This window comes from Zalophus californianus, chromosome 1 (genome assembly GCF_009762305.2).
Source record: "Zalophus californianus isolate mZalCal1 chromosome 1, mZalCal1.pri.v2, whole genome shotgun sequence".
In the NCBI taxonomy this organism is placed as follows: Eukaryota; Metazoa; Chordata; class Mammalia; order Carnivora; family Otariidae; genus Zalophus; species Zalophus californianus.
In genome coordinates, this window is record NC_045595.1 from 139585156 (window position 1) to 139611660 (window position 26505).

Genomic DNA, 26505 nt, shown 5'->3' on the forward strand with positions numbered 1-26505 from the left:
ACTGACAAACTGTGTCACCTTAAAGAAAATCTTTAGGGATGCTAGGGTGGCACAGTCGGTTAAGCATCCGACTCTTGATTTTGACTCAGATCATGATCTCAGGGTCATGAGACTGAGCACCTCATGGGGCTCTGAGCTCAGCACGGACTCTGCTTCTCCCTCTCTTCTGTCTCCCCCCCACCCCTGCTCTCTCTTTCTCAAATAAATAAATAAATAAAATCTTTAAAAAAAAAAGACTCTCCCTCTTCCTCTGCCCCTCCCCCTCAAATAAATAAATAAATCTTTTAAAAACAACAACAGCAAAACCCTTAAACTCTTGAAATCTCTCCCCTCCACAGAAAAAAAATGAGGACAATAACAGCGTTCTGATAGGGTTCTCCAAAAGAGTTTGAGATGCTTGAAATGATAGCATTGGAGATAAAGTAAAATACAGGGGCACCTGGGTGTCTCAGATGGTTGGACATCTGCCTTCGGCTCAGGTCATTATCCCAGGGTCCTGGGATCGAGCCCCGCATCAGGCTCCCTGCTCGGTGGGGAGCCTGCTTCTCCCTCTCCCTCTACTGTTCTCCCTGGTTGTGCTCTCTCGCTCTCTCTGTCAAATAAATAAATGAAATCTTTTAAAAAATAAGTAAATAAAGTAAAATACATAAAATAAAAAGACTAATTTTTAAATGATTTTTTAGGGAGGAGAGTGGATACAGAAAATATATGTCAGAAGTTAACTAGATTTATTGTGGTGATCATTTTGCAATATACACAAATATCAAAATATTATGTCGTACACCTGAAACTAATATGATGCTATATGCCAATTATACCCCAGTAAAGAAAATGGTTAAAATAAAAAAATAAAAAGAAAGATAAGTGACTAGGAAGTCACATTAGACCATGGTTATAGGAAGCTGGCCAAAGTATGTATAATAACAGTAAAAGAGAATAATTAATGAATGGGACAAGCTCAGACACTCCAGACCTTCTGACATGATCAGTGCATTAGAAACATTTTCTTGGTCTATTCAAGTGTACCGTTGAAGGGAGAGTCCACAGGCCAAGAAAGGAGGGGGGAGCTCAGAGCAAGTCTGCCATGAAATCCCTCAGATCTTTTTTTATGGGTGGGAGTTGTGAAATGCTTTTTGCATCTATAATTAGGGAATGAAGTAGAGCAGATGGCTAAAGCGCAGTTATAATTAAAGTATAATGCACAGTAAAATCACCTTGTGCAGCCAGTGAGCCAACCGCGCCAGAAAATATTAATTCTTTTTGACTGTGCTTTTAAACCTCCTCTTTGAGCTGCAGGGAATGGCTGTTGCATCATGACACTGATTTCACACACTCCTTTTTGTACCAGAAGTTCTGTTCGCAGGGCGCGTGGGTGGCTCAGTTGGTTCAGCGACTGCCTTCGGCTCAGGTCATGATCCTGCAGTCCCGGGATCGAGTCCTGCATCGGGCTACCTGCTCAGCGGGGAGTCTGCTTCTCCCTCTGACCCTCTTCCCTTTCATGCTCTCTATCTCTCATTCTCTCTCTCTCAAATAAATAAATAAAATCTTTAAAAAAAAAAGGTCTGTTTGCAAATTCTGGATTGCCCGATGTTCTATTATTATAGCTCATGGAGTCTGCTATTTAATAATGAACACTATGTTGTTAAAATAGAGGTGCATTCTTTTCTTTAATAGCACCAGAGCCAGTGTGCTGCAGTAGATACTCTCCTGGGTTAAGAATTCATTTATGCACTTTTCAGGGGCATGAGGAAATAAGCTCTGAAGGATAAACATCTAATGCAAAAGGATAGAGTCTCTCTTCCCAGGGCTCAGTTGCTAGGAATATAAGAAGGTTGAAAACCAGTTATATAGGGGGACGGGCCCATGTGCTGATTCCTGAAATGCGGAATGTGTATTTCTCTTCCCTTCTATGTAAGCGATAATGCAGCAGTGGAACCAGCATTGGACTAGAAGTAGATGGCTGCAGTGCTAATCCCAGCTTGGCTTCTAAACCCCTGTGTGTTCCCAGGCCAGTCACTGCCCCTCTCTGGGCTTGTCTTTTCTCACCTAGAAGGCGAAGAAGTTGGACTATATGATCAATGTGGGTCTTTGAGGTTTTGTTACCTGCTTTTTAATCCAAGTTTAACGTAAGACCTGTTTCCTCTTTGGTTAATATACAATTACTAATTCTAATTTTTCTTGAGAAAAGCATGCAAAGGCAGAAGAGTGTATTCCCTTGAGAGTTTATGAGAGTTTATTTTGTTTTGTTTTGCTTGCCAAAGGAGGTGAGAGATTAGTGGCTTAAACTGATTTCTGCTTTTCTTTTGCTAGAAACTGAAGGACCAATGTAAACAAGAGGTAGGCACTTCTGAGAGTTTTGTTCTAACCTAGTTGTTACTGCCCTTTGTGGGCAAAAGCAGCACTGTCCTGAAGTCCCAGGATTCCTTCCCCTCCCCACCATCTTCCGACTTATTTAGGCATTTCACCTACATAGCTTTTCCTTTAAACTACAGTTGACCCTTGAACAACATGGGGTTTAGAGACACCAATTCCCCACACAGTTGAAAATCCACGTGTAACTTTTGACTCTTCAAAAAACTTAACTACCAGTAGCCTAGTGTTGACCAGAAGATGGACCAATAACATAAACAATTGGTTAACAGATATTGGTATGTTACTTATTATATACTGTATTCTTACCATAAAGTAAACTGGAGAAAAGAAAATGTTATTAAGAAAATCATAAGGAAGAGAAAATACATTATGGTACTATATATAACAACAAAACAACAACAACATCTGCATATAGGTTTACCTGCACAGTTCAAACCCATGTTGTTCCAGAAAATTTTTGTTAGGAAAAATATACTAAAAGTATATATATCACTCAATGACTCAGGACTTCAGCCTTCATCTGGAAAATAAGTTTTCCTTTTCATTCTAACCAAAAAGAAGTCAAAGACAAAACAAACAAAAATCCCTCTTTCTCAATGATCAGTTCCAACAGTTAACTTTCCAGCCAAGTCCCTACTGAGAATTATCTTAAACTATACAGTCAGCTACTGAATAAATAGGTTAGTAGAACACTTGAAAAACATAAATACAATAATAAAATTGATTAAAATGAACAGTTTATAGTCAAAAGTAACAAAACATGGGGAACCTGGGTGGCTCAGCCAGTAGAGCATCCGACTTTTAATCTCAGGGTCATGAGTTCAGGCCCCACATGGAACCTACTTAAAATAATAATAGTAATAATAATAATAATAACAAAACATACAAGGAAACAAGTCACCATGAGTGAGAAGTAAAACCACCAGAGCAGAACTGGGCCTGAAAAGACTTCAGATACTGGAATTACTAGGTAATGTCTACAAAACAGCTCGTTAATTGTGATAGACGAGTTTCTAAAATGGCCCTTAACAATTCCCGCCATTTAATATTCATACACTTGCATAATTCTCTCTCCTTGAGTGGGAGGGCCGATGTGGGGACTTGCTCCAATGAATAGAAAACATCCGAAGCGACGAATATCACTTCCATGATCATGTGAGAGTGTGACATCTGCCTTGCCAGCACCCTTTCATGCCTCCTTGACTTGCTTGCTTTAAAGAAGGAAGCTCTGATGTTTAAGAGGCTGATGTGGCAAGGAATTGAGTGTGACCTTCAGTCAACTGCCAGTGACAAACTGAGGCCCTTGATCCAACAACCTGAAAGGAACTGAATCTAGCAAACAACCACATGAGTCAAGCCTTGAGATACAGATAAAACCCTGACTGATAGCTTGACTGAGACCTTGTGAGGTTCCCTGAAGCAGGAGCCCCAGCTAGGTTGTGCCTGGATTCCTGACCCAGAGAAACTGAGAATTGATTAATATATGTTGTTTTAAGCTGCTAAGTTTAATTAGTTTTGTTAATCTGTTATGCAATAGATAACTAATACATTATATATTTAAAGAAATGAAAGGTGAGCATGAAAAATACATGTGGGAGTAAAAAACTCTAAAGAAACACCACATTTTGTGGTTTGTTTTTAAAAGTTGATTCTCAACACTTTATTATTTTTTTTAAAGACTTTATTTATTTATTTGAGAGAGAGAGAGAGAGCATGAGCTAGGGGTGGGGAGGGACAGCGAGGGAGGGAGAAGCAGACTCCCAGCTTAGGGGGGAACCTGACGTTGGGCTCAATCCCAAGACCCCAGGATCATGACTTGAGCCAAAGGCAGACGCTTAACCAACTGAGCCACCCATGTGCCCCCATTTTTTTAAAGTACCAAATAAATTTTTCTAGAAATAAAAATAATACAATTTTAAAAAAAAGAAAAGAAACGGGATGAGCTTTGCAGCAGATTGATACAGCAGTTAAGAGAATTAAAAAATTAAAAGGTAAACATGAAGATATGGGCCAAAATGAAACCTAGAAGGACAAAGATTTTTTTAAAATGTGAACAAGAAGTTAGAAGAAAGGGGGAAAGGAGTACAGTCGATATTTTAAAATACACTGACAATTTTCTGAAATTGATAAAAGACATCAACCAAAAGTTTCAAGAGGGCATTAGTGGAAAAACTGTTGTAGCTCTCTAGAGTCTGTAGTTTAGTTAGTGCAATTACTGTTGATTTTTTTTTTAAATCTTGACAAATGTACGATGGTTACATAAGATGTTAACATTTGGGGAAGCTGCGTGAAACGTACATGTTAACGTCTCTGCTATCTCCACAACTTTTCTGTAAATCAAAATTATTTCAAAATAAAAAGTTTATTTTAAAACATTGACTCAGTAAAAGAAAGGTTATTTGTGGAAAGGTGTTTATTGCAATCTTTTTCCCAACTGTGAAAAATTGAAAAAAAAGTTAAAATTTTTATTGTAGTAAAATGGCTAATTTGGAACATTTCATGCCAATAGATATAAAGTAGTTTAAAATGATAATTATGACTATTATGAGTATATAAAAATTTATCCTAATATAAGGTTAAATGAAAAAGCAGAATATATAATAACAGTGTATGTATCATTATGGATACATATATACACACACACATGTATTTTTAAAAGTCTTGTACACACATAAACTTTTGTGTGCCTTTATACAAAGTCTAGAAGGAAATGCCAAAACATTAAATAGTGAATAGCAGGATTATGTTTTTCACTTTAATGTATTTATATAGTTTTTAGGATCAGCGTAAAATGTTTTTGAATACCACATACAGTCTCTCAAAACTCATGGTTCTAATATTCTATTATTTTGTGGTAAAATTTGATGAAAGGCTAGCAAACATAAAGTTTCAGTGGACTTGAAGAAAAAAAACAGTGGACTTGGGATAGTTGGCCCTTACAAAAAGACAGAATAAGTTTTAAATTGCTTAAGATGGAAAGATCTCCGAGTACAGCAAGTTCTCAGGTTATGAGTTAATTAACCACTATAGCTGGGCTTTTTAAAATAAAATTATTTTAGAGATAATCAAATTTCTAAATAAAACAGAGAAGAAAGAGAGGGGCGTGTGTGTGTGTGTGTGTGTGTGTGTGTGTGTGTGTGTGTTAGGGGTAGATGAGGTAGATACTCTTGAAAAATCCTGGAAAGTCTTGGGGAGAGACCCTTACTAAGTATAACATCAGACTGAGGAAAGAGGGTTTGTAAGGCATTAAAGAAGTGGCAGAACCCACCATAAGAATTTCTCTTCCTTGACTGTCATCCTCCCAGCTCATCTGTCATCAGACTTCTAGAAATGAATTTTCTTGTTATTCGTCCTGCAGCTCAGGGGCCTGAGTTCTGGGACATGTGATAAACCACGGTGGCTGAGGCCAGGGATGTCTTTCACAGTGAGAAACACAAGGAGAAAAGGCAATGATGAAGGCATTGGACCATGACAGATCAAAATCCCAGAATGCTGGTGATGTAAACTGATTGTATATATTTTACTTTCTTGGCCTGTTTATTTAACTTGAGTTGGTTCATTTTGTACCTCATTTCCAAACAAATTTAAGACAGAATGTGGTTTAAATACATTATCAGCTATTTACATAAATTGTCCCTGAAGGTATTTTATCCTATGTTTTTCTTTTTTTCAGCTTGAAGCTAGAGCTCCAATCAGCAATGGCATAATTTGTTACCCAAACACTAAGTCCCGATTATTCTGTCAAGATTCTAATTAAGAATATTTTAGTATCTTTCCAAAGAAACCCACATTCATAGCATTTCAATATTAAAATCAAAAGAGTACATTTTAAAAATTTCACAAATTCCCTGCCTCTCAGTAATATACAATGGTCTCCCCCCCAGAATTTGGAACATCAAGTACGGATTTAATGAATGCGTATACCTTGTTTTAATCTTAGGATTCAGGGAAAAGATACTATGGTTTCATAAAATGATTTTTTTTCTTTGCCCTTCTCTTACTATCTATTTGAGATATTACCAGCCTGATTATATCATTGCATTCTTATATTTTCTAAATTCCTAACCATTAAGTGCAGATGAATGAAAAATACTCCAACTATAAACAAGAAATTATTTTAATATAAATATTGATTATGTCTTTAAAACTCCCTTTAGAGTTCTTTCTATACATGGGTAACAGGTATGTTTCATGTAATACAGAACAAATTCTGAGCCTAGTTTATTCAAATGAATGCTTCTCCTTTTCCCTCTTGGAAAACAGTTATATTCAGTGTTGACATCATTAATAGTAAATGAGAACTGAAGTAAAATGCTTTCATTAAAATGGATATGTTATTATCACCCATTGATGTTTTTTCAAAAGAGTAATCCGGTGGACAGAACGCAGGGTTATGGAAAGTCCTTGAGGTTTCTTTCTTATTTTGGGGAAGTTTTGCCCTGTATAGGGCAAAACAAGTGACCCCAGGCAACCCCATTGGCTCAGCAAGTCTAACTGGGAAGTTATTCTTTTCCTTTATTTATTGCATTCAGCCCTCTGTAAGAAATTCCATGTACTGGGGCACCTGGGTGGCTCAGTCGTTAAGCGTCTGCCTTCGGCTCAGGTCATGATCCCAGGGTCCTGGGATCGAGCCCTCCATCGGGTTCCCTGGTCGGTGGGAAGCCTGCTTCTCCCTCTCCCAACTGCCTCTGCTTGTGTTCCTGCTCTCCCTATCTCACTCTGTGAAATAAATAAATAGAATGTTAAAAAAAAAAGAGATTCCATGTATACTGATATATATACACAGATTTAATTCCCTTCATCAAGTTGATTCTCATTTTATTTTAATATGGAACTAGGGGCAGAGGTTCCTGTGGAATACATTTAATCTGCAATTCACTATAGGAGCTGACTTTCAAAAGATGAGATATTAGGGGTAATATTTAAGAGGATATGGCACGGAGGATAAGCTCTTACTATTACATGTGTACTGATCCTGTCAAACTGTATGGGTACCATACTACATGTATTTTGGAAACTGAGTTGGTCAGAATGTCAGACACTGGAATGTGAGCTGTAAGAGAGAGGCTATGTCATCCACCTACACAGCTTCTTCCCACTCAAGGATAGACAATGTAACCCATTCACAGGGTAGACTGAGAGCCTGTCTTGATTTGGATTGCTGTTCATCCACATGATTCCTAACTAATCTTCCTGGTCCACTTTTGCCCCACTTCCAGAATATTCTCCACAGACAGGGCAGATCAATTTTTTAAAACATTATTTGGAACATGTCACATCTCTGTGTGAAATCTTTCAAAATTTTTCCGTTCCTCTTAAAGTAAGACCCAACTCCTTTTCTGGCTTGGTATAATGTGGCTCCTGAATATGTTGCACTCCTCTTGTGCCATCTCCCCCTCTCTCACTCTGACCCAAACACACTGTCTTCCGTCCATCTCTTGGATACTCCCATCTCTTCCTTATTCAAAGTCATAGCTTGTTGTTTGTGGCTGGAGGCCATGGACAGGCTCTCCCACCTTCTTTAGTTGGTCTTGGGTGCAAAGTACAGGAAGGCTGCTGGTACAACTGCTATAGGTGTTTGGGAGGGGCTGGTCTGAGTTACTTGTGCATGCAGCTAACCAAGCTCTCGTCCTGCTTGGGCCCAATTTGGATGTACCATTTTCATCTTTTGCTTGACAAATGCTAGGCTGACTTTATGATACAGAAGAACTGAAATAACCCAGCTAATGATAGGCAGTTATAGACACATGGCCATTTAATGCCCCCTGGCCAACTATTCTGTCGCTACCAAGACCCAGTAACATAGAAGGAGTTATTTTACCAAAAGACTTCTTTTGTCTGCTGTGAATGGTGTGGACATACTCCAGAATATCAGGGTCTTCATTGTGATTCTCCTCCTGGAGCTTACGATAAGCTCCATGCTACATATTTTCCCACCAGAGCCCTAGAGTCTTCTCTGTCATCCAGCATATGGGCCAGAGCAGCCAGTATATGGGCCAGAGTGTTATTCTTAGGCATGGGATGTTTCCTCCAGAACCCAAAAAGAGCTATCAGGCTTTCTGCTTCCTTCTTCATGTTAGGAGATACAAGATGCAGCAAATTTTCTTTTATTTTAGATGGCATATTCTGGCAAACTCCTGACAGGGGGATCCCTGACGACTTTACTGAAGTGAAGGACTTTGAATCTTTGTAGAGTTTATCTCCTATAGCTCTGGAGCACATGTATCTTATCAATACTTCCAGCAAGGCCATCTGTTGTTTGTCCTGCCTGATCAGCATGATGTTATTCATATAACACCATCAGTGTGCTGTTCTGTGGGTTGACCAGACAGCCCAGATACCTTCATTCTACAATATGACAAAGAGCAGGAGAGTTAACAACCCTGAGGCAAAACTATAAATGAGTAATGTTGCATGTCCTATATGAATGTGACCTGTTTGTGATCCTTCTTTATAATCAGAATTGACAAGAATGCATTTACCAAATTGATGGCAGCATATTGTGTACCTGAGACCTCGTTAATTTGCTTTGGCAAAGATATAATCTCTGGCATAGCAGTTGCAATCAGAGCTACTACTTAACTGAGCTTTCAAGAGTTTACACTTAGTCTCCAGGATAGATCTGAGTTCTCAGTATGGCAGGAGCCATATTCAGAAATTAAACAGAGATATGATTGGGATACTCCTGTCATCCCTTTTCTATATCATTTAGCTCTTTAATGATGGCACTAATCACCATCCTTCCTGGAATGTGACACTCCTTTTTATTTACTCCCTTGACTGAATGAGCAGTTTCAGAGGTTTTCATTTAACCTTTCCCACTCTGATCACACTTTCTCTCAGGCCAAGAATCCAATGTGGGCATCAGTCTAATTGTCAAGTATATTACTTCCAATTAAATACTTGATGACTGGAAAAATGACCACTGGGTGAGCCTCCAGACACAGTGAACCCACTGTGAGTTGGATTTGAACCAAGATTCCACTTGTTACCTAACCATGTGAGCTCCCACTCCAACAGGGGACCATGATTATACTTAGTTTCTGGGCATTGATGTCAACTCAGACCTTCTGTACCCAATGTATAGTCACCCAGGCAATAGCTGTGGGTAAGCCTGGCTAGAAAATGTGTAGAGTCCAATACAAATGAAAATGTGGGGCCACTTGTTTAAAATTAAGAATTTCAAGACTCTAAGAATACAGCATTAATGAGGAGCCCTTCTAAGTGAAGAGCTCAGTCCATACTCCTGAAGCTGGCTGCAGCTGTAGGTCTTAGAGGGAAAACTGAAGGAATTTCCATGGCATATACCTGGCATCGTGTCAGATTTCTTTTTCCTAGGGATGCAGCTACCTCTTCAGTCAATGGATTTTAGATCTAATAATTGACTTAGATCAACAAATCAAGCAAGGGATTGTCACTTTGTGTTGCATGACTACCTTCAGCTCCCACTCTCCCATTCTTGCTTTTTTCTATCTGTATTTTTAAGAAGAACCCTTGTTGGCTGCCCATTTATTTTGCCCCTAGGTGTGCCATGATCTATTAAACATCTCCACAGCTCCCTGTGGGTCAAACTCCTTGGCTGCATCTCTGACCTTGCTGGTCATTATGGTAATTGTGATCTCCTAGTATCTGACAGGAAAATGGCACCATCTGGCCTCTATTACCAGGGAGTAGATGGGCATCTTTGCCATGGATATTAATAAGTCAGCTACGTGCCAATCTTTCTTACCACCAGCCCTGGCTTGCAGAGGAGAGACGGCACTGAATTTCTTAGTGATGCTGCTACTCTTCTCCCCAGCACATTTTTGACAGCCTTGGAAAATCATGTGTCATCTTGGCCTTCCTATCGAACATATTCCCCTGATAGGCCTTCTGGCTTTACATTATATATCCATTCTAGCATGTCCAGTTCCCTTAGCTTCTTTATTCTTTCTCTACCACCTGCCAGAGAAATTCAAGCAATTCCTCTTCCTTCATCACTGTTCATCCCCTTTTCCAGATTTTTAAGAGCCACCCTAGCAGTAAGCTTGCCCCATCCAAACTGGTCCTTACTAGGGTGTTAAATCCCATGTCATGAGAAAGTGCGTAATGACCTCTTTCTTGTATAGTCTTATATTCCAGCCCTCTCGATCAAGTACCTTCAAAATCCTATCCCAGGGATATTTCGCTGACTTTTGCTGGTACATGCTAGCTAATTCTGGCAACTTCTTGGGTGAATAATTATTTTTTTTCCTTTTATCATTAACAGATGGATTCCCTTATCATGAACAGATGATATTTAGTCCTGTTTAGGAGACTTGCAGCCAAGAGAGGAGTTAAAGGCACACCTGAGGTGAAATACTTGTTGCTTTTCCAGGAAAGACCTCTGTAGCATCTTCCAGTATGAAGAAAGTTCTGGCTCTTAGTAGGACAGAGTGATTCATTTCTATAAGTTCTGAGGGCTTAGGGGAGTGCTATGGTCTAAATGTTTTTGCCCTCCACCAGATTCATATGTTGAAATCCTAATGTCTAGTGTGCTGGCATTAGGAGGTGGGGCCTTTGGGAGGTGATTAGGTCTTGAAGCTGGAGCCCTCAAGAATGGGATTTGTGCTTTTATAAAAGATGCCACCAAGCTCCCTAGCTGCTTCCATCATGTGAGGACACAACAAGTCTGCAACTGGGAAGAGGGCCCTTTCTTGACCATGCTGGGACCCTGATCTCAAACTTCCAGTCTCCATACTACGAAGAATAAATTTCTGTTGTTTATACACCATCTAATGTGTGATATTTTGCTGTAATGGCCCCAACTGACCACAGAGCTTATCAGAGGCATCCACTTAGTATTCCTATCCCACATTTTAGGGTCTCAGGTATTTCTATGCATCCTTGATTGAGCATTCAAATGTCTCTTGAGCTCTATGACTTGATCAGGTTCTCAGTCGGCTGCTTAGCTTTGTTTGTTTTTGCAAAGAGGTCCTCATCTCTTTGTAAGCTACCATTGAGGCCATCTGGCTCTCACACTTAGCCTTTAACTGCTTGTTAAGTGCCCTCAATTTCTCAACATCCTTCTGCAGAGAGTCAATACAACCTAGCAGTAACCACACAATTCCACCTACTTTCAGGCAATGTTCCCGCCCCCCCCCCATATCTTCCTAAAAGCCTAAATCTTAGAATCTGCAAGTCTACAGTGGATGTTTTGCTAGGTCAACATCAGTGGATGTTTTGCTAGGTCAATATCAGTGAAATTTGTATCAATTGGGCCCCAACTTGAGCCGGAAACTACCTATGCTCCACACTGCTCTGAATGCCACCCTATTGACTTGTCAAGTGATATGTGAGTCCGTCCTAAGTACCCAGCTTCTATATACATTCTCAGACAACTCTCAGGACCATGTGTATCATTTTATATCTTCTTGGAGCAGACTGCAAGATAGAATTAGATGTGCAAAAGATGTACTAGGGAGGATGCTTTTGGAGGATAAAGAAGGAGGAAGCAGAAGAAGGCCAGGAAATAAGGATATTACTTCAAAAGGTAATAAGTACTATCTCTGAAAATCAAGAGGAGGAGGGAAAAGAAGGAAGATTCAAAGAGAAAGAACCTCAGACTGAAGTACAGTTTCAAGAAAAGTTGACCAGGCCAATGAGGCATTCTTGAGTCAAAATCACCCATTGGAGATATCCCATGTGTTGCCCAAATGGGTCTGATTAAGTAGCCCTACCAGGATCAGTCCTTGGCTGGAAGGAGCCTGGAGGTAGTGTGGCCTTTCTGAGATAGCAATGTTGAAGAAAGAGTGCTATGGCTGGAAGAAAGAGTGCTGTGGTTGTCAGTCGGTTATGTGCTCCATGTTGAGAGAGCTGAGCTGTGTATTTCCAAGGCTGTCACACTCACATCACAAATGTCTTATAAGAGCCATTTTCCCCTTCACGATCCAATTGTCAGTGGAGAGAACTTCATTTAAAATATGGCATCCTGTCCTGGACCATGGGTCACAAACTCCATCCTCATCCAATGAGCCCATGTAAACTCTCTGAACTCAATTCAACCCCTAGAACTGCACTTCTGGGCATATTTCAAATGATAGTGAGTGTAAGTCTTTCCCATTCCTTAGTAGAAATTCTCCATGTAGACCCAGATCCATCAGAGAACTGAGACTCATTCTTTTAGATCCATGTATTCTGGCATAATTTGTGTCACTCCTCTTTTAGACACACCTTCCAGAGACAAATTCTGCAGGGAAGTATTTTTGATACTTGTTTCATATAGGTTATTTCAGAATATAAAAATTATGCATATTCACTGTATAAAGTTTGAAAACTATAGAAAAGTATTAGCAAGAAAATACTTTCTTTACTCCATTAACCCATCTACCCAGAAATAATTACTGTTAAGAGTTTATAAACTTTCTTTGCTTTGTTTTGCTTTTGTGGTCGTGTCCATATAAAATTTTCCACACCCTGAGAATAAGCTGCCTGGATTGTTTTATTTCTTCCATTAGAGGATTTTAAAATAATTTTGCTTTGCTTTTTTTGCCCTGATTATTGGGGCGAAATGAAGCAAAATAGAAGAGAAAATTAGCTAGTAAATATTCTCTCTACATATAGATAATGTGCATATATATTAATATATTTATTACAAATATGTGCATATTTGCACATATATGCACATAGTATACATAATATATACATACACACACGTAGATATAAATGTCATCATTGTATCTACTATCTCTCTCTCTTTCCTTCACTCTCTCTCTTCTCTCTCTTCACACACTTCTTGTTATAGATGTACGGTCAGGGTCTCATGATCAGAAAAAGAAAGATGATTTTTACTTTGAAAATATATGATCCAGTCGTTATCATAGCATAAATAGTTGTTCAGTTCCATGGGCAAAACTATTTATTCTGTTCAGAAGTATAACATAAGAGATACTGAATAAGAATCCCAGATGGTTTAAATGGATCAATGGCTGAGTTGCAGAGTAGTGTGTTACCTACCTAAAGGCAGCCAAGAGTAGTTGTGTTTTCAGAATGGTGTTATTCCTCCAAGGTTGTACTTTAAATGTAATCCTTAGAAACTTGGCACAGAGATGTTGCTGTAAACAAGACCTATTCAAGGGTCATCCCATGTGGATTCCCCTGTAAGGGTGCCCTGAGAATCACTTCCATCCCACAGAAGCATTTTATTAGTGCATCCACTCCCACATGCTTGAACAGTGTGCACAACCCAGATTTCAAAATAAGCAGAGTTAACATTCTTGACTCCTGGCCCAAATGTGGGTGCTTGTCATGAGCTCATGCCTTTCTTTACGGGTTGGCATTTGTGGTGCTTATGTTATCACAGGCTAACTGGACCGGGAAAAAAAACACTGAGAAACATGTGATAGAGACCATGCCTGGGACTCCAACACATAAAAATGCACACAACCCATTCTGAGTCTTTTGGAGGGGTCAGAAGCGTGGCAATAAATTTAAGGAAACAGTTTTAACTGAGTTCAGATCATGGCTCCAAGACTGTCTGGCTGAATGATGAAGGCAGGGTGGCCAACCATCTCTTCCTCTGCAAAATGGAGATAATAGCATCTAACTCCTAGGGCCTTTAGGTTTTTATCTAAATAGATAATGGACATAAAATATTTAGTAAATGCCAAACACTATTAAAACTCTGGACTTACACATATACTATGAGGAAGAAAGAGACTGGGTTTCATTTACTTTCATTTCTCCAGACCTCTGCACAACACCAGGTATACCATAGGAATCTAATTAATGTTATTCTATTGAGGAAATGGATTCAGGGCTGGAAGTAAGAGTTGGGTCCACTACAGGCTACTGCCACTGATGGTTATGTGATTGTGAGTTTATCTAAGTGGTCTGTGGCTTAGTTTCCTCATGCATATTAAATGGAGGTGATGATACCGCTCGTCCTCGTCCTCACATGGCACTTAGGAGGCTCTGATGAGAGACTGTCTGTGTAAGTGTTTGGTAAAATTTAAAACACTATACAAAGGCTTGTTATTTTTACATCATTCTGTTTGCTGGGACATTTTCTGAGTTAATGATCTCTAAATTCCCTTTTAACTTTGAGTATAATTTTCAAAAATAAAAATTAACAAGTCTTTACAAATGTCCTTAGCCCCTCTTTTGGGATCTGTGCTCCATAGACAAAGAGTATATTTCAGGAAACTACATACCAGAAAAGCATCCAATGGTTTAAGAAATAGGGGCGCCTGGGTGACTGAGTCGGTTAAGCATCAGACCTTGATTTCGGCTCAGATCATGATCTCAGGGTCCTGAGCTCAAGCCCCGCAGCAGGCTCCACTCCCAGCTCTCTCCCTCTCCCTCTGCCCCTCCCCCACTGGCCCGCACACCCCATCCCCACCCCAGGCTCACATACTCTCTGTCTCTAAAAAAGAAGAAAGAAAGAAGAAAGAAAAGAAAGAAAGAAAGAAAGAAAGAAAGAAAGAAAGAAAGAAAGAAAGAAAGAAAGAAAGAAAGAAGAAAGAGAAAGAAAGAAAGAGAAAGAAAGAAAGAAAGAAAGAAAGATAGAAAGAAAGAAAGAAAAGAAAGAAAGAAAGAAAGAAAGAAAGAAAGAAAGAAAGAAAGAAAGAAAGAAAGAAAGAAAGAAAAAGAAAGAAAGAAAGAAAGAAAGAAAGAAAGAAAGAAAGAAAGAAAGAAAGAAAGAAAGAAAGAAAGAAAGAAAGAAAGAAAGAAAGAAAGAAAGAAAGAAAGAAAGAAAGAAAAGGAAGGAAGGAAGGAAGGAAGGAAGGAAGGAAGGAAGAAATCATGCTGTAGTCTTGGGGATACACAGATTAGGCCTTGTTTTCTTGGCTCACATCCGCAGCCTTCCCCTCCACAAATGATAGCTTTTATGACTTTCTGATGATCAATCGTACTCAAACTATGAGTACTATGAGTACTAAATGATCCCAGTCTTCAAACAATAAGACACAAATTTGGGGATGAATGTGTGTCTGAGGGAGAGGTTTAGCCACAGCTGACTCTTGGGCTCAAGCCACAAGAAAGTAAATAAGAATGCTAAATAAGAATTATATTCTCTTCTATGTACACACGTTTCATGAATTCTAGTAAACATATTCTTATCTTATCTGCATTAATTAGGCACCATATACCCCAAACCAAAAGCCCAGGTGACAAATTGGTCATCAGTAACTCAGAGACACAACTATACCATAGTCATCCTTTTATCTAGGAAGTTTAAGATTAAAAAAAAAAAAAGGAAAGAGAAGGGGCGCCTGGGTGGCTCAGTCAGTTAAGCGTGTGCCTTCGGCTCAGGTCATGGTCCCAGGGTCCTGGGATCGAGCCCCATTGAATTCCTTGCGGGGAGCCTGCTTCTCCCTCTGCCTGCTGTTCCCCCTGCTTGTGCTCTCTCTCTCTCCCTGATATAATAAATTAATAAAATCTTTAAAAAAGAAAGAAAGAAAGGAAAAGAAAGAGAAAAGAAAAAAAAGAAAATCATTTTCAACTTTACTGAAGGTTATTTGAGTGCAGGGACTGAGTAAAAGTGACCCACTTGCTACCCAGAGCCCCCAGTTCCCTGATGGGCACACAGAAGAAGGCCTCAAGGAATATACATGTTGAATCTATGGATCAATTGTCAAATCAATGAGTGCCATAGAGTCTTGCAAGAGAATTATACTGGAAGCCACTAGAAAGTCAGGCCTCTTACATCATCCACTGTCATTTATTTGTAATAAGCAATCAAACAAATGCATTAGATTTACAGACCAGAAGCCAAAGTTTAACTTATTTGGAAGACCCAGTATTTGCCATCTTTTCTCCCTTATTCTTTTAACAGATATATTTTGTACCTAGAATGTGCTCTATAACTAGTCTAAGCTATTATTGTGGATCAAAAACATGACATATAAGTCCACCTTACATTAGCTTCTTATAAGTTTACAGATAAGTTCATGGCCCTAAAGCACAAGTTAGAACTTCATGTACTATTTTGTGAACAAATACTGTCCTCGCCTGGGTGGCTCAGTTGGTTAAGCGACTGCCTTCGGCTCAGGTCATGATCCTGGAGTCCCGGGATCGAGTCCCGCATCGGGCTCCCTGCTCGGCGGGGAGTCTGCTTCTCCCTCTGACCCTCCCCCCTCTCGTGCTCTCTATCTCTCGTTCTCTCTCAAATAAATTAATGAAATCTTAAAAAAAAAAAATTGTCCTTGATATTCTCCTATTTTTCTTACCCTTGATGTTTATAATGGTTATTGATTTCCTCATTTACCTACATGTTTTTAAAGTCAAAATTTTTTAAATTGTGGTAAAAATGCCTAACACCGAATTTTCTGTTATAACAATTTAAGTGTAGTTTGGTAGTTAGATATATTCACATTGTTGTAAAATAGACCGCCGGAACTTTCTCATCTTGCAAAACTGAGACTCTATACCCATTCAACAACAACTTCCCATTTTATCCTATTTTCAGCCCCTGGTAATGCTGCATGTGTATTCTTTAATCTTCTTATAAGTATATGTATTTTATAAGGTACCTCAAATCATTCTGGAACAAAGTGATTTCATGTAGATAGATAAATAGATGGATAAGATATAAATATAGCCTGCAAGTTTACAATCATAGAATCTTGGACTCTTAAATACATCACATATACAACCTTAACATCACATATACGGCCCCAATCTAAGGCTTGACAAACACACTTGGTGCCACACATTCGTGTTCCTAAAAACAGAACCTGGGTTTTGGTAAATACTGATGATATTGCCTCCATTGCTTATAACTTCACATGCCTGGTAAAAAGAAGAAAAAGTTTCCACAGGTTAGTTTCTGGCTCTGTGAGTTCCAGACTGTGTTTTGCCATTACTATTCACACATTTCCCATGGCAGTTATGGACGGTCATAGCCCTATGACCCACAGCCCCAGGCTCAGTGACACTGTGCCTAGTGAATCAATACACGGGCAGAAGGAGTATTCTTGGAAGCCATTCCTCCTACAGGATGAGTAGCAATAGCTGAACTCTACACAAAATAACTACAAACCACACCAATGTAGCCCCTGAAACATGAACTAAAAGAATCCCCTATCTAACGTGCTCTTGGCTGGATCCTAAAAATCCCACTGCACCTCTACAACCACTCTGTGTGAAATGAAAGGTGATGAAGGGAAAATTGGAGTAGAATGGTACAGTAACATTAGAAGGTTATGGTTCAAATATTTCACATTCATATATTTTATGGAAACATAATGGCGATATAAAAATATTGCTAAGTAGCTCCCAGGACTATGCAGGTGAGAGGCTTGACATATAACTTTATTAGGTTTATAGTAAATCTAATTCTAAGAAGAGCCCTAGGGAAAACCTTTTGGTGGGCTTGAAAAACAGCAATTCTTGAAATGATGTACTGAGATGGTCACAGTATCACCTTTGTGATGTTTCTACTGAAAGTACATTACTAACTCTAATCATGAGGAAACATCAGCCAAACCTAAACCAAGGTGTGTTCTACAAAATAACTGGCCTGCACCTTTCAAAAATACCTATGTCGTGAGACATGTGTGAGCCAGAATTTTCTCTTGCTATAAAGGGCGTTATTGGGATGATTGGAAAAATCTGAATAGGATATATAGAGAAGATAAAATCAGTCTTAGTCTCTACATTTCAGTTATTGAATTGTGATTATACAAGAGATTTCCTTGTTTTGGAAAATGCACACCAAGACATCAAGAGTACAGTGCATCATATCTGCGATCGACAAATGGTTCAGGAAAAAAAAAAAAATCTGGAAAGTGCCAAATAAGGACTTCCTGTGTCTCCTTATTTATCTCTCACTCACGTGGGCATTAAGAGGAGGGGTGGGAGTGAGGAGCAGCCTTCACACAGCTGTTCAGGGATGTCTGGAAAAGAAGCCCACCCACATTGCTTTTGGACACTGGGTGTGACTTGGAGGGTATCAGGTTTGTCTGTTAGGGAAACTGCCAACCTCCTCCCTCCCAAATTGGCCCCTGTGTTTCCTTGCATGCCCTCTGAATAGAGAGGTTTCCCTTTTCCCAGACACCCGCCTGAAGCATCTTACTTCTTCTCAGTAGATTCTGAGACACTAGCTTACCTATGCATTTTTTCTATTCAATGAATTCCAGTGACCTCTATAAGGTGCAGGTCAAATAAGAGGAGGCACATTGCTAAGCTTGCAATGCATCTGCTTTTTCACTGATATAAAAAAAGCACTTGACCTTAATCCAGCACACTTAAGTTCTAGGTCCTGCTTTACTCCTCCTAGATGATCGACTTTAGCAAATATTAGATTCATAGAGCACAAAGTTGGAAGGGTTAGTAGAATCCTCCCCAAAGCAGAATTTGGTTTCCACTACAATAGAGATTGTGGGGTTAATCCAAAGTCATGTACTACAGAGTGTTTTAAGACTAAAAATCACCACACTCCCCAGTCCCTTCAATGTGACCAACATTTGATGAGTTTACTCTATCACATTGTATGTTAAAAGGTTCTCTCCTGATTCCCATATTATAAAAGAGGCCCCAGCCAGGATGACTTGGAGAGGACAGGACCTGAGGTTTAGTTACCTGAAAGAAAGACACTTAGCTTCTCCAATCCCACAGCCACAGACAGCCAGAGCTCTAAGGAATGTGCGAGATCATCCACTTTAAGCCCCTCATGAAGCATCTGTTGTTTTCAATTGTCCTGTACCTATTGCCCTTTCCTTGGTAATAGAAACTCAATTTTCTTTTGGAAACTCTCTTTGCCCCAGTCTTGATGGGGCCATCAGTCAGTGTGTTCAGACTTCTCCTGGCCAAACATGGCATCTTCCTTCTAAGAATTTGAATCTTAAGCTAAATGACTCAAGTTCAGAAAAACCTGTTAGGTCTGATTTATTCCTGCTGTGGCATAATGAAGTGACTCTATTCATTCCTATTACTTAGAACCCTGAAGCTATCCTGTTTCTGACCCTTTCCTGAACCTCATTTTTCAACTTTCTCTTCCACTCTGTGAATTTTCATGTTTTTTAAAAAAACATATTTTCATTTAGCCAGAGTGAGTTTCTATTGCTTATAACAAAAGAATCTTCATTGATACATCCTTCCTCTTAAAGATCAAGAACTAAGGCTCAAAGTACGCTGCTTGCCTAAGGTCAGGGAGTAAGTTGGCACCAGAGACCAGGCAAAATCCAGGTTAGCTAGTTTCTTTACATATCTGCTGTCTCCTCTAGAGATTTAGCAACCTTGGAAGAAACGAGCTATTCCACATTGCTAAGGTACCCAATAGGACATATTATTATTGAGCTCTTTAAAAGTCTATTGGACTTTTACTTCTGGCCATAATTGAGTATTGGAGACCTGAATTTGTCCTTGATAACAAAAAGAAGAAAAAAAAAAAAAGGAAGAATCCACATGTTCAACAGCCATAAAAATACCAGTTACTCAAATGTAACAACATAGGTATATCTCAAAAACCGTGTGCCAAGGAAAAGAACCTAGACACAAAAGAATACATACATACTGTGTGCCTTTATTTATGTGATATTCTATATTTGCACTGTCCAACATGGTAGCCACTAGCCAAATGTGACTATTTAAGTTTAAGTTGATTAAAATTCAATGAAAATAAAAACAAAGATCTATTTCCCCAATCACATTAGTCACATGTGACTAGTGGCTACCATGTTGGACAGTGCAAATATAGAATATTTCCTTCATCAGAGAAAATTCTATTGGATAATGCTGTTCTAGAAAATATATATCTAGTATATAATGACACAAAGCAAGAGATTGATTGTCCAGAGTCGGTGGTAAGAAAATTAACTACAAAGGGGCATGAGGGGACTTTTGGGGTAATGGAATATTCTATATTTGGTTGTGGTAGAGGCTACATGGTATATAATATGTCAAAACTCCTCAAACTGAACACTTAGAATTAGTGAATTTCATTGTATGTAAATTACACATCAGTAAAGTTGATTCCAAAAGTCAAGTGTTTTATGGAAGTTCTTTTTTAATCACTTGTAGTACTTATAATTAGATGATTTTTGCAACGATATAAACATGTTATTCATCCACTGAACTGTATTTTGCTCATCCTTGGAGATGCAGAAACAAATCAACTAGCAAATTCACCCTCAACCTGTTCGCAGTCCAGTACAGAAGATGGGGCTTATGCAAAAATTACTCACATCCACAAAGGAAGTAGCAGGTACCCTTACACAAGTACAGATATGATTCAGGACAGTAAAGGTGGGGGAGTTTCCTTTCACCTGGAGGGATGAGAAAGGCTTCCTGTTCTCTGAAAGGTTTTTGAGCTGTGGATACATTCTGGAGGGGGCACAAAATATGATCCAGGGCAGGAGAGCAACCAGGAAAGTATGGAACCAGTGGATGGCATGCATAAAGAAGAGCTGTAGTGAAATAATTCACAAGGACATAAGTGAGAAAGGTTTGTGTTTTAAATACCTGAGTTTGTCAGATTGCACACTCTCAGCTGCTAGGAGCTGTGAAGGAGAAAGTGTCTCTTTCTCTTGTGTTATGTCCAGAATTTCAGGTCATAAATGCTGCTGTTTCCCTCGAGTCTTTATCTTTCTCTTCCTTTTCATGCATATCAAAAGTCATCACAAACAACATCATTCAAACTTGTAGGTCTTGGTCAGAAAGGCAATTGTCTTTTCCTAGGCTTCTGTGTATCTCATTCTATTATAGTCTTTTCCTAAGAGACTTAAGTTGCTGGAAAAGCATGTAACTTGCACACCAAACAAATAACTTACGCATTTGTAACCTGAGACTCTGGGGGGGGGGGGGAGGGGAGACAGATGTAATATTAATACAAGTGGCAATTATGGTAATTATAGTATAATTGTCACTTATTTTCCCAGGTTTTAGACAGTTGTGTGCTACTGGTGTGCTGTCAAATCTTAGAGTTTGCCTTTTTGCCCTTGGTCAAGATAGCTTTCTGCATTTATTTCTGCAATGCAATAGGACCCATTATTTTTCATAATTATTTATGTAAAATTTTTTGCCATTTAATATCTGTCCTTCTTAGCTAAGTAAATTTAGGATTTTTTTTTACAACAGCTATTGATGTCAAGGCATGCATTTTAAATGTTCTTTTCTATAAATTAGGCTGTAAACATTTTGAAATTAGAAACATGCTAGAAATGTTTGCAAATTGATAACTTATTTGGGGGTCTAGAGCCTCTCCTGGTAATTTAACATATGTAGACAAGTTCTGCTTATTTCCTAGAAGTAAATAAATATCAGGCCTGAAAAGAGCATCAGGTCTTGCTATTCCAAATGTGATGCAAGGACCAGCAGCATCAGCATCACGTGGGAGTTTTTAGAAATACAGAGTCTCAGGCCTTGCCACAGACCTACTGAACCAGAAGACGTGTTAACAAGATTTCTAGGTGACTCACAGATGCATTAACATTTGAGAAGCAGTGAACCAGAGATCATTATTTCACCTCTCATTTTATAAATGGGAAAAACAAGGCCCTCTGTGATGGAACAACTTGGCCATGGTCAAAGGAAATTGAGTATTTTCAATTTAAGAACTTTGTATATTCCAGTCACCTGTATTCCAATAGCAGGAGTAAAGCCAAACACTCTAATTCCAATTAACAAATCTATAATTAATTAGTAAAATGATCTTCCCTTCAAGTTTCACATTTTGTAGAACAAGCTGTTTGATTTGGCTGGGGCTCAGGCCAGCATGTTTGTGAATTTCACAATTCACAGATGTTAGACACTCGCCCGCTAAGTAAGGGAAGAGAATGTCAAGTTTTAAATAGCTTCTCCCTTCTATCCTGGCTGAAGCAACAAATTAAATATTTTTATGAAACACATTTTGAAAACCAGAATTTCTTTTAAGGAAATGTCAAATTTCTCTGAAAAGGACTTTTGATTGTCTCACAACTTTGGCTACTATTAATGTTACCCATTTGCAGGTGACCTGTTAGATTAGGGAGTGAGTGGAGGATGTGAACTTGCCATGTTAGTGACGCTTGGGCACACAAACTTCTTCTTTTTTTTTTTTTTTCCTGCTGGAGTCTATTTTAATTTAGCTTCTGAATCATATTTCATTCAATTTCCAAATCCACAAAACCAGGATAGGTTTACAGCCTGTATTCAGAAAGGAAGTACATGAATCTGTATGTAGACTTTTCTGATATTATACTAATTTTTGGATATATAAAGAATTTAATGATTTTACTCTAAAGTAGGTCAAGCCAAAGCAAAACCAAAACCAGAAAAAACAATAAACATAATAAGAAAGTGAGACAGACTGATAGAGATTGAAATAAACCAGAATGTTTTCAGTAACAGGCGATTTAAAATAATTTTGTAAGCTTCAAAATAGTCTGAAATAATATAGTAGTATCACTTTAAGAAAATCTTGTGTGTGTGTTTGAGGTAGGATATTTAAAAATGAAACACAACTCCATAAAGTTTATTTTCTTCTTTTTGGGGCAGGAAAAACTTCTAAGGGGTGTGAATGGATACCGTTTTCTCTTAGTTGAGACGAAGAGTGAGTTCTAGGTTAAATATAATCAAGGAATTTCCCTGTCTTTGCTATTTGAGATTGTGACCACAACAGGCGGTTGGCTGAAAGGGAGAATGGGGGGGAGGGGGGGAGATGAAAAAAACAAAACAAAAAAAAACCCAACCTTCCTAAGCAGCTCTGTTAAAAAAACAACAACAACAAAAAAAAACACAACCTCCAGAAGCAGTTACAGAAGTCCTCAAGTCAAATCAGTATGCAGATACAAGGAAACGTTAATTAGCTGGAGCAGGATGGACACACAGCAGCTCAGTTCTGTTATAAAAGTCCAGTCTGCTGAAATTAAACTCTGATGCCATTCATGCCAACCTCCAATCACCAGAGAGACCAGAAGTTCAGAGATGCCTCCAAGTTGCCCACAAGTGTGGCCACTATGCCTCCGGGACTCTAAAGCCGTGGTAGAGGGGGAAGAACAATTTCAGAGAGGATGCCCAGCTGGTAAGAATCAACTGTTTCTGATGTTTGAGTCACTTGATGAATCTCATTGGCTAAAGTCGAGAAACGCTCCGCCTCTTTGCAAATGTGTGTGAAGGGGGAAGTGTCTAAACTTCTATGTCTGATAGCATTTGACCCTATTGCTTTTAGCCTCCTGGCTTTATTATCTATATATACACAGGTACATGTGTATAGGTTCTGTAATTGTTCTCCATTTGTTGATTATCAAAGAGAGTTGAAGGAAATGAACTGTGAAACTTCACGGTGTGCTACCCTACAGTACTGTCCTGACCCATACATCCAGCGGTGAGTTGAAACGTGACGTAACTTCTATCAAAACTTAATTGGAGTGCCTTGTGTATTATGAGTGTTTCTGCTGTCTACAAAGAGCAACCCCTCCTTGTTTATGAGCACAGTGATATTATTTTGGACTTTCTGTGAACTTAAAGTGGTCTGTGGGCATCTTTTCTAATTTTCTTTCTTAGTTCATGTCTGGATCTACAAAGTGACAAAGTTGGAAGATTTCTATGGTTTCTTAAAAAAATAATTATCACACCATTTGCAGATGTTTAAAATCTGTTATTTGCCTTGCTCAGCACTCACCCACCCAAGAAGAAGAAATTTCATTGGTCAGGGATATAATAATCTATGGACTATCTTCAAGTCAAAATAAACACGGAATAATTTTGATTTGTACATTAAAAATAGATGAATAGCCATTGTTATGCCAACAGATTGTGGCTTGTCATTTTGGCTCTAAGAAATATTTTCTTCTTGATTTGTTTCATAACAAACATCATCTTTTGACAAACCTGACTTTTAAAATTTATGATTGTACTGAATTTTATTTATGTTTATAGGAAGGAACATTTGCCTAGCACTAAGAGGGAATATTAGTGAGTGTCCACGATGTGTGTGTATGTGTTTCAAATTAGAGTTTGCTATTTTTAAACTGGTAAATGAAATCTGAACAGTGTTTTTCCAGTCATAAAGTTATGGGAGATATTTAAGTCATATGTAGCAGTGTGATGTTGTTAATTTAACAGCATGAGATTTGATGTTGGAATTTCATACTTTATTTTATAAGACTAATGAGAGAGGTCCTCTGAGTGTTGAAAATGGTGGGGTTCCAAAGGGGTTAACTTGTCATTCACCACCGAGGCTTATTGGAAGCTCATACCAGAACTGGAGTGGGCTCTCTGGGCAGGGCTCAGTTACTGTCACATTGCCTAGGCAATTATGGAAGATGTGTGATCTTTTTTCATTAATATGACTTGTCACCATGTAGGACACTAATGTGGACGATGTAGACTTTGCTCCTCTTCCTGTGAGGTTTCTGGTGGGCTGTCTGAGAAAGCAGAAGCAGAAAAGTAAGGCAGAAAGGTAAATGGTGGAGAAAGAAAGGAGAGGGAGAAAAAGGAAAAAAAAAAGAGAGAGAGAGAGAGAGAGAGGGAGCAAGTCTGTGGTCTTCCAGGTTGAAATGAGAAATGTGAATGGTGATCTAATTCCTGCCTTGCTGTCTGCCACAAATCACAACGTTAGCATTGGAGGTGGGGGTTGGGTCAATAAAGGGCACAACACCCAACCTTTTCTAGTTCTCAAAATAGTTTTCCAGACTCAAAATTTTCTATTCTACTAAAAATCTTATGAAGTGGTATTCTAAGAGCATAGTTCTCATGAAATATTAGCTGTATAATGCTTCCCTTGAGGACATCTTTTTTAAAGTAGATACTTGGATCTACCTCAGCTCCAGAAGAAACTTTCTTCTATTGACTAGCAACCCACACGTCAACCTGTACACCCCTGTCTACAGGCATTTCCAGTGATTGATGAGAGAAGCCTGGAAATATAAATAAATGAGAAAATTGCTTCTCATATTGTCCTAACAACCTGTTAAATCATGGAACAAAAATCATCTTTTTTGACATACTGTAGAATTCAAAATATTAATAGTACATTGAAATAGTTTAATAAATTGTGTTCGGCAAGATTGTGTACCCTCCATTTGTAATGAAAACTTAACTTGCAAATAAATTAAAGAGCAGAAAAATGCTTGTTGCTGAGCATCTATTCTGTGCAAGGCACTGGAAATAGCAAAATGATTAAGATATGGCTATAATGTCTGTTTATTTAACTCTATGGTACTTATATACTTAATAACAGATATATTTTCCCCAAATATTTTAACTGTCTTGCCATGTATTTTAAAGACTGAATTATTACTATTTTCCTGTCCATACTACTTAGTGAATAAATGAATATGTGGATTATCACTGTAAGAAATCTATAATACCGTGTGTTGTCAATGTAAGAATAAGTAATATTCTCTTTAATGCCTGGTGAGTGAATGGGTTTGAGTTGCTTTTTCTTAGCAGACAAACCTTGTAGTTCTCGGTTTACAAAATCTATTTTAAGAAAGACCAAATTTAATCATTCCATAATCATAGTCATCTACATAGTTAAATTTGTTTTTTTTTTTTTTCCTGACCTCGCCTTTAGAAAAAAGTCATGAAAGGGAAATTTCACAAAAGAGGAAAGAACAGGATATCTTGTTATTTTTAACTCCCAGCTACCTTAATGCATGGATGGTTTCCTTTTATCACAGAATAAAATAAATGAGAGATGCTATTATCATTTATTACTGAATGTTAATGCCATTCCCAAAAAGCCAATTTCAAAGTTCTATGATAATCATTCTCTCAGTTAAAATTGGGATTTCACCCTCTGTTTTATTTTTCTTTGCACCTAAACATATTGACATACTATACATTTAGTTGTACTCCAGTGTTGATGCTAAGTTAGTCTTTGCAAAAACTTTTCTGATAGTCAAAAGAGCATGAAAACTATAGAGTGAAGATTTCCCCTTTCATGATATTGACCATTACAAAGAAGAAGAAAAGGTGGGGGAAAATCACCAGTCTTGTCATTTTATTGCTAACTTAATTTTAACAAAAATTTCAAAGCATAGATGAAATTATGCCAGATTAATAAAGAAGAGTGAATGGGTAGATTACCCTTTCCTTAAAAATGAAAAGTATCAGCAGTGAGTTCTGTTTATTTTTTATTAGGTGAAAACTCAAAATGAATACAAAATGTAGCATTTTAGAATCTAAATCTCTGTTTATTGTTGGGTAATAATTCGGGTCTTCTTTCACACTTTAGTTTTTAGAATT

General features: G+C 38.4%; 1 protein-coding gene across 3 annotated transcripts in view; it reads left to right on the forward strand.

Moving 5' to 3' along the window:
* The first annotated feature begins 23464 nt into the window (after positions 1-23464).
* Positions 23465-26505, forward strand: part of TP63 (tumor protein p63) — a 229370-nt gene continuing 226329 nt past the window's right edge. For all 3 annotated transcript variants that reach the window (XM_027587687.2, XM_027587688.2, XM_027587689.1), the window contains exon 1: positions 23465-23638. In XM_027587687.2, coding sequence (XP_027443488.1) covers positions 23577-23638 — 62 coding nt within the window. In that variant the 5' untranslated portion in view covers positions 23465-23576. The remainder of the gene's footprint in view (positions 23639-26505) is intronic.